The 12,949-nt window shown below is 35.4% G+C and overlaps 1 protein-coding gene across 9 annotated transcripts in view; it reads right to left on the reverse strand.

The window, feature by feature from the left end:
• Positions 1-12,949, reverse strand: part of LOC125683518 (splicing regulator ARVCF-like) — a 52,874-nt gene that overhangs the window by 38,485 nt on the left and 1,440 nt on the right. For 6 of the 9 annotated variants that reach the window (XR_008795733.1, XR_007372985.2, XM_056139432.1 and 3 more), the window contains exons 2-3: positions 3,002-3,168; positions 1,807-1,866 (exon numbers count right to left, since the gene is read on the reverse strand). Coding sequence is in view for 4 of the 9 variants with exons in the window: in XM_056139432.1 (XP_055995407.1) it covers positions 1,807-1,866; positions 3,002-3,118 (177 nt within the window). In the remaining 5 variants the exon portion in view is untranslated. Of the gene's footprint in view, positions 1-1,806; positions 1,867-2,001; positions 2,049-2,090; positions 2,256-3,001; positions 3,169-12,949 lie in introns of those variants that run through there. The other 3 variants (XM_048924754.2, XM_048924756.2, XM_048924755.2) reach the window with 3 other exon arrangements.

The raw sequence follows: 12,949 nt of genomic DNA on the forward strand, positions 1-12,949 counted from the left end.
TCAGTGGTTAGATTGCCTAACTAGTCATGCAATGGTTACCGGGTTCGATCTCTGATTAAAGACTTTTCACCCCTTCTTTGCTACAACATAGCAATGTCCATATATACATCCTAATACATAAAGATATGACTTTACATTTTTACTTGCAATAGCCAGGAACTATCAAAATATGCTAACTCTGAAACAAATCTAATATTTTTTTTTTTCATGAAACATGATAGGATGCCAGTGAATTGTACCCATCACCAAAAATTATTTATTATTGAAAAACATTGTGTAAGGCCTTAATAATGACTGTTTTTGAAATATTTTCCTGCTTACATTAACAGACCAAGTTTAGATACATAACTGCTTCAAATTCCAATATTTTTTCTCTAAAATTCACAATGTCAACAAGAACGAAAATAATTTCTATTGTTTACAAGTTCCTGGCATGAAATTTCCCCACCTTAAATTCCTAATGATAAGACAAGCATAATGTCTGCAACATATCCCCAGGCCTAGATAGCATGTGCAGTATGGCCAGGGTTTAGAGCCTCATCATTAACACAGCCCCTGGAGATTACACAATCAGTATGTCATTTATCTAATTACCCATGTCTGTCCAAGAAAAAAATGAACAGCTCAAACAGTCAATTTGTCTCTGTCAGTGATGAAAAGTTACAGGGCTAGTTCATTATATTGACCTGTCCACTCTCAGTCCACTGGGGATAGAATATATGGGCAGGGTTAAATCATAGAATGTGGTTGACCAGCATAGAGAATCAAAGCATGCTGTGATATTGTATTGGAATGTGTTAAAATGCAGTCATTCAAGACTACACAGCTGTTCAAGATTCAAACTTTGATAATGGACAAAACCATGTTATTGATGCCTGCTCAGTTTTAGTTCTACCTCTAATAACACACACATTGTTAAAAAAAACCTGTCCTGTATTTGTACTATTATACTAGTTAGTATATATGCATAAACATTTGACATTGTACTTGTTTGATTTCAGACAATTTTATACAAATTGTCCATTTAAATGTTTGTGTGTTATATATGTCCTGTAACACACACCCTAAAAACAATTTCAACACAACTTGCACAAAGAATTTGTATAATAGCACAACCATTTATATCATTAGGCAAAGTGTGCTGTATGTGTTATTTATTCATACAAAACTTTACACAAAACTATCACAACTTTCAATAAAAACCTAACAAGAAAATTAAACTGACACTTCTGAAAAATTCCCTAGGGAAGCCAAACCACTTTCAGTGTATGCGTCATATTTCTTTTATGTTTGTTCAATAAATCAACCAATTTGAAAAGGAACTGCACAAAGGTATATATCCACTGTGGTGTGTATAGCTGTAAAATTTCCAGGTATGCATGTCTTTTACCTGGTAGAGGTGAGACAGGTAAATAAGGAAAGGAAACGAAAACATTAGTGCATGGTCACACTGTATGTCCATCTAATCCCTGACATTTCCTACATACAGAGTCACATAATGCCTCCCTCTCACTTCAGCTAATTCACTGAGCGATTCTTAGAAATTACCCATCTCTCTGGGATTTCCATTACCAGCACCTTTAGTTATGACATTTTTTAGTCTTTGTTTTTCTACTTTTGTTGATAAACAATAAACGTCATGTAAATACCATCCAGTCTGTGTGTTAGTTATTAAGGTAATATTTCTGTACTTTAATCTGGATTAACACAACATGAAAGCAAGCATTAACTGACTATAAAGGCATGTCACACAGCAAACTTCCACTCCTCACAAAGATAAATCCCTGTCCCTACCCGAACTCTTACCTGTCTGTGGTTTCCTTGCTCAGTCTTTAATTCCTGAGTTATTCGTTTAAATTGGGCTTCCTGTTAAAAACAAAAGATTACATCACTGTAACCGTGTGTTATCCACAAGCTCCAAACATGCTGATTTCTTTGTTCCTTGTCAAACTAATTAAATTAGGCAACTTCAAACCATGATTCACTCAATAGAAATTTCACCTCCACTTTCTACATCACACAACAGCACATTGTGTCAGGACATCCGATGTTTAAAAACAATCCAGGTATCAATAACTCCGGTCACTTACACGTTATTTCCATTCTGAATTGTTCTCTTCCCCATCAGAATCTACCTGTATCACGTACAGATAGTTTTTGGATAAGATATTTCTATAAATCATTCATTGACCAGGTATGTTTAGGTAGGTGCAATTATGACCCCAAACCAACAGTGTAGGCTGATGCCTTGTCATAATCTGGGGGTCGCCACAGGGGCATTTACAATACACAAACAATGCCTACAAAAAAAGTTCACAGATTTTAAAAATATTCATTTCAGTGTTTGACATTTGGCATGTTAAACACAGAGAGTTAAAACATACCCTGTTCACTGTACCATGACGTGCACTACCTATGGTGTGTGCAGGAGAGAAAAAACCACAATGACTCACTGTAGTTGTTGACATGTACAGTCTATAAACCTGTCTTTGTGCAAAATGCATATAACCTTTGTTCTGATATATGATTATTGGCATAATATGACATACATAAGTATGCTTGTAACAAAAGTTTGAGGAGCCTAATCTTGAAGATAAAGATAAGCAGGAGGCATTGGGACCGCAATGCTCACCTGATACGCCGTGGCTTTTACTTGGAATCTAACCTCAATGAACAGATGAAACCTTCTTTTTTTTGTGGCCTCACACTGAGTCAACTGTCATAATGTGACTAGAATTTGTCTGTAAGGGTGCCTAATATCGTTGTCATGCGGAGATTAGTTTTTTTTTATTGGATTTCTCTATAGAATAAAGACTAAATTTTATATGTCAGTTCAAAACTTCGATCCGACACTCATAATTATCCAGTATTTTACTTTTGTTTGTGTTTGTCAGGGAAGATAATAGCAAGGATACTTAATGGATAATGGTGGATAGCCTTGAGCCATTTACAACTTTCTGCACCCCCTCCCCCTTAAGATTTCTAGGCATTTTGTTCACACCTGTGCCTTAATGGATTTCAGCAGGCTGCTGGAGGATTCATTTCCCAAGATTCTGTCTGGTGTGTGGATTGGTGTGTTTTGGTAAAAACTATCCTGGTCAAGCGGACCCGCAGGCATCGCTGAAATCACAGCATCAGTATCTAGGGTCCCGGAACACCACAGTTTATCTAAGTAAAGGAAAAGACTAATTGTACTCTATGAAATTGGAAGACACAACAATGTAATACACATGAATGTGGGTTGACAGGACATCAATTTTCCAATTAATATGTAGTAACTGTAGCACCTATAGAAGTTTGCACATCCTGTTGGAATTTTAATGACAATCTGATTTTCATTGGATTTCCAAACAATCTTAAAGGTAGAAATAGATTTTCACATATATATGTAATTATCTATTATCTTCTTGTCTTGTTCTATGACAACTTCAGTCATGCTACACTAATTACAGTTGGAAAAATGGAAGTTCTTTAATATACAGACTGAGGATACATGGCTAAACTCCATCACAAAACATATAAAAAATCATAAACATAACATTGATATTTTCACCAGTCTGAGACATTAACATTAATTTTAATGCAAACACATTATTCGAAAAATAACACATAAATTATTTTAAACACACACATTTATGACTTTTTTGGTTCTCTCTCTCTCTCCCTCTCACATGGTATTTGAAATCTTTGTGCTTTTTGCATTTCCCACTTATATATGGAAAGGTGAAGATAACGAACAGTGATCAATCTTTTAACTTCTCTAAAGAATACGCAAAATTAGGAGTAGGGCACACACGGACACCTGGAAATACCAGAGATGGGATGAGGTGCCTACAAGGAGTAAGCATCCCCTGTCGACCGGTCACACCATCCATCAGTCCTATATCTTTATCAGATAAATGTAGCAATCTGTAGTCAAAATATGTGTTAAGAATATCCCAACAATTCGTATATATATGCAATACGTCAGCCAGCATTTGACCCAATTAAAAGTTGTATTTAGGGATCAAAACATCTTTTTTTCTTATGTGGCCAGTACTTGGCCACCAATTTCAATTGCTAATTTTAGTGGCCATATTTTAATAATAAAATAAAATGTTTCAAAACCAACTTTTAAAAAAAAATCTAATTATGAAGTTTTAAATTTTCTTTTTTAAAGTTTCTGGATCCTGATTTTAGTTCCGTCTTGCCTGCAATCGTAGGATATGCAATGCATGCAGTACATGGATATAATTTCCTTTTCAAATCTTCCGTCTGTTTCTGTTTCCTCACAATATTCGAATATATCTAAAATTACTCTAGCATTTTCGCCAATATATCTTCCTTTAATGTATGCCGATTGATGTTCATTAATGATATTTCCTACAACCTTTTGAAGTCTTCTCGCAAAAATAAAAGCAATTATTTTATAATCCGTGTTAGTCAAACTAATTGGCCTATAATTTTTAAGGTTCGTTTCATCTCCTTTTTTATACAGGAGGGAGATAACAGCAGTTCTCTGTGAAAAAGTCATTTGACCATTATCAAATATTACTTTTAGCGCTTCGTAAAATAGGTCTTTTATGTCATTCCAAAAATATTGGTAAAATTCGTTTGTAAGACCATCAAGTCCTGGAGATTTGTTCGTTTTTAGATTTGTTACAGCATCAGTGCATTCCTCAAGAGATGGAAACTGCTCACAATAGTTTGCATCATTCTCACTCAGTACATTTTCTAAATTAATAGACAATAGATAATTATCTATGCATTCATCTGATATATTATCAGACGAGTATAGACTTTTGTAGAAATCACACATAGCACCCAAAATATCGTTGGTGTTTTCTATGCGAGTATCTTCATTAACTTTCAATTCTTTTATGACACTTTGTTTCTGCCTACTTTTCTCTAAATTTAGAAAGAATTTTGAACATTTTTCGCCTTCCAGCATCCATTTTGATCGTGACCTTACGAAGGCACCTTTACATTTTTTGTCATATAACTTATCTAGTTCTGATTCTAGATTACGTTTTTTATTCATATCTATACTATAAGAATCAAGCTCCTCTATATCATTTATTTCTTTTTCTATTGATTTAATGCGATTTTTTATATTTAGATTTGATTCTTTCGAAAACTGAATAGAAAAATCCCGAGATTTTATTTTGAATGTTTCCCACTTATCTACTGGGTCTAATTCTTCATTATGTATCTCATCGATAATTCTATGAATTTCTTTTTTATAGTTTAAATCATTTAAATGGGAGTTATTAAGTTTCCAATATCCATTTCCCCTTTTATTTGCATCTATTTTAAACGTTATTTTTAATGACCTATGGTCAGACATTCTTTTCCCAAAGTTTGTACCTGGAATTTTTCGTATGATTATATTGTTTAAATCGAATGTAAAGTTTCTATTCAGAAATATATAATCGATTCTACTACTAGGGATATCCTCTGAATTACACCATGTATGACCTTTAAAAGTTGGATGTGTTGATTGCCAAGTATCATACAAATCAAAAGAACAAACAATCTTTTTAAGCTTCGATGTACTTTGGTCATGAAAGTTATCTGTTTTACAGTTAAAATCCCCGCATATTATGATATTGTCATCTTCTGTTATACCTTGTTTTTGCAGAAAATTGTTCAATTTTTTAAAGAATGTGCATCTTTCTTTTATAGTGTTTGGTGCGTAAATATTTACAAGTGAAACTATTTTTCCATGTATTTTTGCTTTTAAAAACAATCTTCTTCCGTCCAATGATGCGTGTTTTTCAATTATTTCTAGTTTTAATTCTTTTTTAAAAAGAATGCTAACACCTCTACTAAAAGGTGAATCACTAAAACAATGAACCGATTTACCGAACCACCTTGAGTCATATTTAAATATATTTTTCTCAATATAGTGTGTTTCTTGTAAAAAGATAATATCTACATTCATATCATTTAACCATGTATATAACTTAACTCTTTTTTCGTCCGAGTTTAATCCTCGAACATTTACCGACAGTATTTCAAACTTATCCATTTAGGCTATAATTTGAGGAAAAATACAGTAATATGTAAATACATGTATATGTATATAAGTTGAAGAAAGTTTGCATATCTATAAAATTGCAAAAAAAAATATAAAAAGATAGTTTTGTATAAGTTGTAGATATCTAATTCCATTGTCCAGTTTCAGTCCGTGAATCGCAATATATGATTGTTACCTATCCGTTGTCACTGGTTGTGGCGTATTGACAGATTGATCACATTCTTTTTTTGAATTAACACTATTTTTTGTGTTCCTGTTTCGGGAATTTCGTCCAGTTCTCGGCTTTTTAGCATCGTTCTTTTGAATGCTGCTGAGCATGTCTGAGATGTTCCTCTGGTCCGACAACTGAGTGTTCCTGGGGACGGATATTGATCGACTCAGGGGTCTGTTTTCACAAGCGATTTTGTGAGTAAGCTTACCCATGATATTTTTGCCGGGCCATTTATTGTGATCTGTGTGATCCGTTCCTATCCGATTTAGGCCAGTGCCCCAGAAATCGTCGTAGACGGCTTCAGCATATATAGTGGAGGGCGTACTTTTCTTCAGTACAGCGTGATATTCTTCCACTTGATTATATTTACCCTTTAGAATTTCCTCCATTACTTCTTCTCGCTTAGACAGGAATTCATCACTGCTGTGAATCTCTTTCCCCAATTTTTTGGCTTCTAAGGCTGAGTTTACATCTTGAATAGCCTGCGCTTTTTGGATGTCTCCATTTCGAATGGCCTTGACATACTGAAATGCGTGTTCGGAGGATTGATGGTGAACGCCAAATACATGTAGGGAGCACGGGAAAAAGTTGGAAAGAGGATTTTCAGAACCAGCAAAAGACATGACTTCCTTCTGGTTTTCTACAAAGGCATCACATAATTCAGATCCTGGATCATGTCCTTCTTGTAGACAGATTCTGCAGCGTTTGGTTTTCGTACACTGGGATCTCCAATGCTCGCCCCAGCAGTTAGTACACATAGGCGTCTGTTTATTTGAAGGTTGACCTTTGTGATAGATGAGACATTTTAAGCCCGCACAAATAGCTGATCTTGGCAAAGATTTTCCCTGGGGAAGAGGTTTGGCATAGACAAACCTGTTTCCATTTAGAATACTTGTCATTTTCCGGGTTATTGGATGCCGTATATTTTCATATTTTATTGGGCTTGTAAGAGATACATCAAAGTTATCAAGCATCTTTATAATTTCTCCATCATCAACGGATAGAGGAACTCCTTTGATTGTGATTCTCAAAACTTCCTCCTTGGGAGAGTTTGTACCAGCTGAGAAAGGGTTTGTTTCAAAAGCATAAACATTTGTGTTTCGAAAGTCGAAACCTTCAGACAGTAGTTTGGTTCTACTTTGGAGAGTATTTACGTAGATCCTCCAGAGTCCACGATCTCGTTGTATACATTTGATATCACTGGTGCATTTGATAACAGATTCTAGAATCTCATAATCGGTAACAGTATTGTTGCCAATTACAATGTCAGAGTTTCTAATATAGACAAGTTTGATCATCCCAGTCTCCATGGTAGATTGTTTGTATGAGATTTTTATAATATATAATACAAAATAGGAGAAAAAAACTAAGTCAGTTGAGCCGTGTTCACTACTATATATCGTGAGGTAAACCGTGCGTGACGGAATTAACAGGTAAACTTCGATGTAAATATAGTAACACGATAAGTAACACGTTTTTGACAGAATGTTCACTATATGGACTTACAGTTTGTAGTTAGAAATGAAAATCCTGAATGAAGAAAGTAAATTTCCCTCACAGAACTTCAAAAATAGCCAAAACACCGGAGCCTACTGCGGCACGACCGTCATGGCCCAGGGTCACGTGGTTTTCTCAAATCTAAACCACAACTTATTTTAACCACGAATCTCTTTGAATGTATGTTATTCATTTTCTTTCACCGATTTCCCGTGCTGCATTTAAGAATCGTAATTTTCCCTTCCAATTTGTTAATAGCCCTTGGTTTTACCAAAGAAGTTTAAACTTTTTTTTCGCGGCCTTTGTGCATCTATTGAATCTGAATCATTTAAGCACTTCAAGTAAACAGAATAAGATGTTATAACCATATGCTTTCGTCAAACTCTCTCAAGATTCAGACTCTGTACTTCAAACCATTCATTAACGTAAATCGGAAGAGGAAAACCCAGGTCGCCAAAAGGAGATTGTCCCTTTATTTTGGTCAACAGAATTGTATTTTGCACATGGTCAACAGAGACAATTCTAAGTGAAAATTTCAACCATTTTAGTCATTATTTTGAGGCCTGGTATTGGTAAATTAAATGGAGCAATTCATAGTCAAAATCAGTAAGCCATTTAAGAACATCAATACGTCGGACAGCATTTGGCCCACTGACAGGTTGTATTGGTAAACTAGATCATAACGACCATAAAATTTGTAAAATACAGACTTTAAACAAGACTGTTGAACCCCTTGTAAAATCAATTTGTCAGCAGCCTGCCTCGATTAAAAACAGATCATACGCAGTCTTCGACGTTAACCGGTGGCCAGATGCCAGTAAAATCGGAATCGGGCTTCTAAAAATATTTAACCCAGGAGTCTGGCGGGCCTGTAAATGTTTTATTGTATGTGTTGTACATATTACAAATAAAGCGTGAGATTGACTCAGACTTTCGCATCGATCATTTTTCAAGTACGCAGAACAAGCTATTGCATATCGAATCAGTTGAAATATGTAAACACCATATGCAGGTGATAATGGAATATTGCTAAATAAATATGGGGATTTGGTGATGGAGAAGCTAGAATCATCCGTTTCACGGTTTGTCATAAATTTAAGGTGCGTTGTTAGTTTGTTATCAAACGTCAATATTGCATTCTGGGATTCCATGATGTAAAAGTAGTAAAGATGCAGTGTACACTCAAATAAACAGTTGCCGTGAAAGAACTATAGCAGGTGTAAACCAGTAGTATTCTACTCATTACTTTGAGGTGTTATTTACATTTTTATTGACAATTAAATGAATAATTTTCTGCACATTTCAGTTTGAATACTTTTCCTATGTACATTAAGAAAGCTTTAAGGAGGTGTGCTACACCAGAGAAATTTGATGTAGATGAAAAGTGGAGGATATGTACAAAAATATTTTGAAGTTGAAAATTTTCAAATTTACTTTATTTTGTCAAAAAATACAGTTTTAGGAGAAGGTAATCTGAAAAAAATTTAAAACCCCTGCTGCACTCGAACCTGCGACCTACAGGTCAGCAGTCGGTATTCTAGCCTACTGAGCTATTCGGCTAGGTATTTAAATGGAAAAGGAAAAGTCAAATATTGCTGATATCGATTTTTTCATCCATGTTTTTAAAGGAAGTCAGCCATTATGACGATGTAGAGTACTACCTTAAATAAAACATTTGTTTTCATTTTGATGCTCCATGTTGTGAAGTGAAGGAGGAAAGGAGGATGTGGTTGATACAAAATAACACAAATAACTAAAATTAACCTATTTGAGATATTAATGAAAGGAAAAAAGAGCACATGGTAATTGATGAAGGACAGGAGCAAAGAGAGGTAACTCATTGTGACAAAAAAAACTTTTGTGTATATCATTTTCTAATAAAGTGTACTTGTATTATGCCCGACTTGATTAGGACTAACACAAGAATGCATTTTATTGGACCAGTCTGACAAATAAAAAAATCTAACTCATAGGTCTAACATTTTCAAACAACTCAGGGTTAATATTGTCCGTTTTTATTTGGTAAAATTAGGACAGAGTCCTGTTCAATGGACAATGAACTCAAAATTGAAAATAAAAATTACACTGTACTCATGAGGCGTTTGTTTCCCCTCTCCCAACCTTAAGTTTCTGAGGAGGGTTGGTAGGTAGGTCAAAAGTTTTGTTTTAGCCAGCAAAATTTTATTTAGTATGAAATTCCAATGACTATATATTAACAAAGCCCAATACCAAAACATCTTGAAGCACATCATTCCACGTTTCCTAGTCAAACTCATAAAGTCAGTTCTTGCATAAAGTTCTTGTTTGATTGCCACGTGTAGCATTTAGGGGAAGGTGTTGATATTTTGTACAGTACTCAATGTATTTCGGAAATGCTCATTATCTAACCACTGAACATAGACATAATGTACAGATATGTATCACAGTTAATTCAACGAACACTCAGGTTTTATCAGATTTTTTCTGCTATCTATGCCACATATTAAGTCAGGTAGAATGTTGCAACTACAGACGGTGGTGTTGTTATTTTGGACACTTGGTGTTATAACTTCTGACAGTTAGGACTAGTGAAATTGGTTGCTGTCTTTTATTTTGTGGTTTTCTGGCATTTTTTGCATTTGTTTTTGCACATTATGTCAATTCATATGTGGTAGTGGTTTTAAGTTTGTTTATATTTTTTTAATCACATCGGTAAATCTAACTTTTACCAGGAAATGTTTCAACAGGACTTGATTTTACCGATCAAACAAAACAGATGGTGACATCTTAAATTACAAGGTCATGTATTTATATCAACCAATCAGAGCTAAGTTATACATGCACATATAATTAGGTGCTTTCCAGTTTGTAAATATATCAAGTTCGAAAATTACTTAAACTGAGAAAATGTAGATATAATGCTTCATATTGACTGTCAAAAATATCACACCCGTCCAAATTGTCAGCACTTTTCTTTACTAAAGAACCCAACTTGCACACCTCGACGCCCTGACGTCTTTTGTCCCCTCGCTTCTCGTGTAGACAACATTTCTCAATCTCGATGAAGCAGACCACCTCTATTTGTATGAACTTTTTTTGGTTTTAGATCAAAACAAATGAAGATATAGAAAATATTGGTCATTATAAAATACTGATCTGTACCTGTAACGACCCTGAAATTTTCTGGAAATAAAAAAACTTCGCCAGAATAACAGAATAAAAACTTTTGGGTCGATGTGACTTTCTCAGACTTGATCAAGCCAAGGGAAACAAAAAATATTTTTATTTTGGCCTGAAATACGAAGAGTAAAGCTGGGACTGCCCACACACTGTACAGATGCTCTAGCTACCAAAATATCATACAAATCTGGGAGCGCCCAAACTCTGCAGGTGCTTTACCAGGAAACCTAGCAAACCTAGGACCTCCCAAACTGTGCAAGTGCTCTACTGAGATACCAAGCAAACCTAGGACCTCCCAAACTGTGCAAGTGCTCTACTGAGATACCAAGCAAACCTAGGACCTCCCAAACTGTACAAGTGCTCTACTGAGATACCAAGCAAACCTAGGACCTCCCAAACTGTGCAAGTGCTCTACTGAGATACCAAGCAAACCTAGGACCTCCCAAACTGTACAAGTGCTCTACTGAGATACTAAGCAAACCTAGGACCTCAAAAACTGTACAGGTGCTCTACAGAAATACCAAACACACCTAGGACCTCCCAAACTGTACAGGTGCTCTACTGAGGTACCAAGCAAACCTAGGACCTCCCAAACTGTACAGGTGCTCTACTGAGATACCAAGCAAAACCAGGACCTCCCAAACTGTACATGTGCTCTACTAAGATACCAAGCAAAGCCAGAACCTCCCAAACCATGCAAGTACTCTGAGATACCAAGCAAACATGGGACCTCATACAGACTGTACAGGGGTACATAGAACTAGCAAACCCTAGGACCACCCATAAATTACATGCGTTATTAAGAGACTGAAATACATTTAATTGTTTTGGTTCCTTATGTTTTCAATATTGCCCTTGAAAATGAAAAAGAAACACATTCAGTACTGTGGATTAAAGAGTTACTGAGAACACAAATGTTACCTTAGATATATATATATATTTAATTATTAACTTCGGTTTACTACTTGAACATGCCATGTTTTTACAAGAACAATTGTGCTAACAAAATAGTCCAAAAATTTTTTTATAGTCCGAGTTGGTCAAATATATGTGCCTTAGTGTCCAGCCCTTAGTGCAGTGACTCAAGGTTTATTAGATGACATGTCAGAGTTGGTCCTGTCGGCAAGGCCAGTAAAAAATTCCCTGGAACGATAAGTTGTTAGAAAATGTCAGTCCAAATGACCGTTTGAAAATATTGGGTGTGATCCGATTATTTTAGAGCTCGGGTTCGGGATGCACAAGTAAAGGTCACTCAAACAACATGGCTGTGTACCGATCAAATTTGTGAAAGGTTCTCTACCCACAAAGAAAAGATTGGTCGTGGTAACTCATTGGTAGAGCATTTGCTTTGTAAGTGGAATGTCGTGAGTTCCGATTTCGGCTCATGGCAAACCTAAGATGTAAATATATCCTTGCCAAACACTTGGCATTTAGCAGTGAGAGTCACAGGTCTTTCGGATATGACCTCCAATGTCGCAGCAGGTTTTAACACGTTAAAGAACCCTAACTACTATGGCCTTGATTCAGAGTACACAGCATAAATTTGTGGTGTTTCACCTACAGCTGGTGATGTCGCAATATGAGGGGAAAATTCCTGATGGGACGTAAAACAAACAAACAATTTTGTAAGAAAGGAGGAAAAAATGCTGAACCTTGACCACTTAAAAAATTACAAAGGCTTTTGTGGTGTTCATGAGTTCCAAGATGGTTAGAAAACTGATCATATTTGGCTGGATATGAGTGGGAGATGCATTGCTGTTTAAACAATAAAAGGCATTTTGGTGCATTTTTTTTTCTGCATTCTTTCTATGCAATACAAGGTCAAGGTACATGTATCTGGTCTGACAAAACTTTATCTGGTCTGACAGAAACTTTAACTCAGTCAGACCAAATGTCTGACAGTGATCTAAAAATTTTGACATGCAACTCTGCTTGTCATTCCTTTCGCTTTGTGATTGTATTTTACAATATATGTTTTCAGAACTGAACAATGCGACTGTTGCAAAGAATAATTTTGATAGTATAGATGTACTATATATATACATGTAGAATTCTTGATAGAC

This window comes from Ostrea edulis, chromosome 6 (assembly GCF_947568905.1).
Source record: "Ostrea edulis chromosome 6, xbOstEdul1.1, whole genome shotgun sequence".
Lineage (NCBI taxonomy): Eukaryota > Metazoa > Mollusca > Bivalvia > Ostreida > Ostreidae > Ostrea > Ostrea edulis.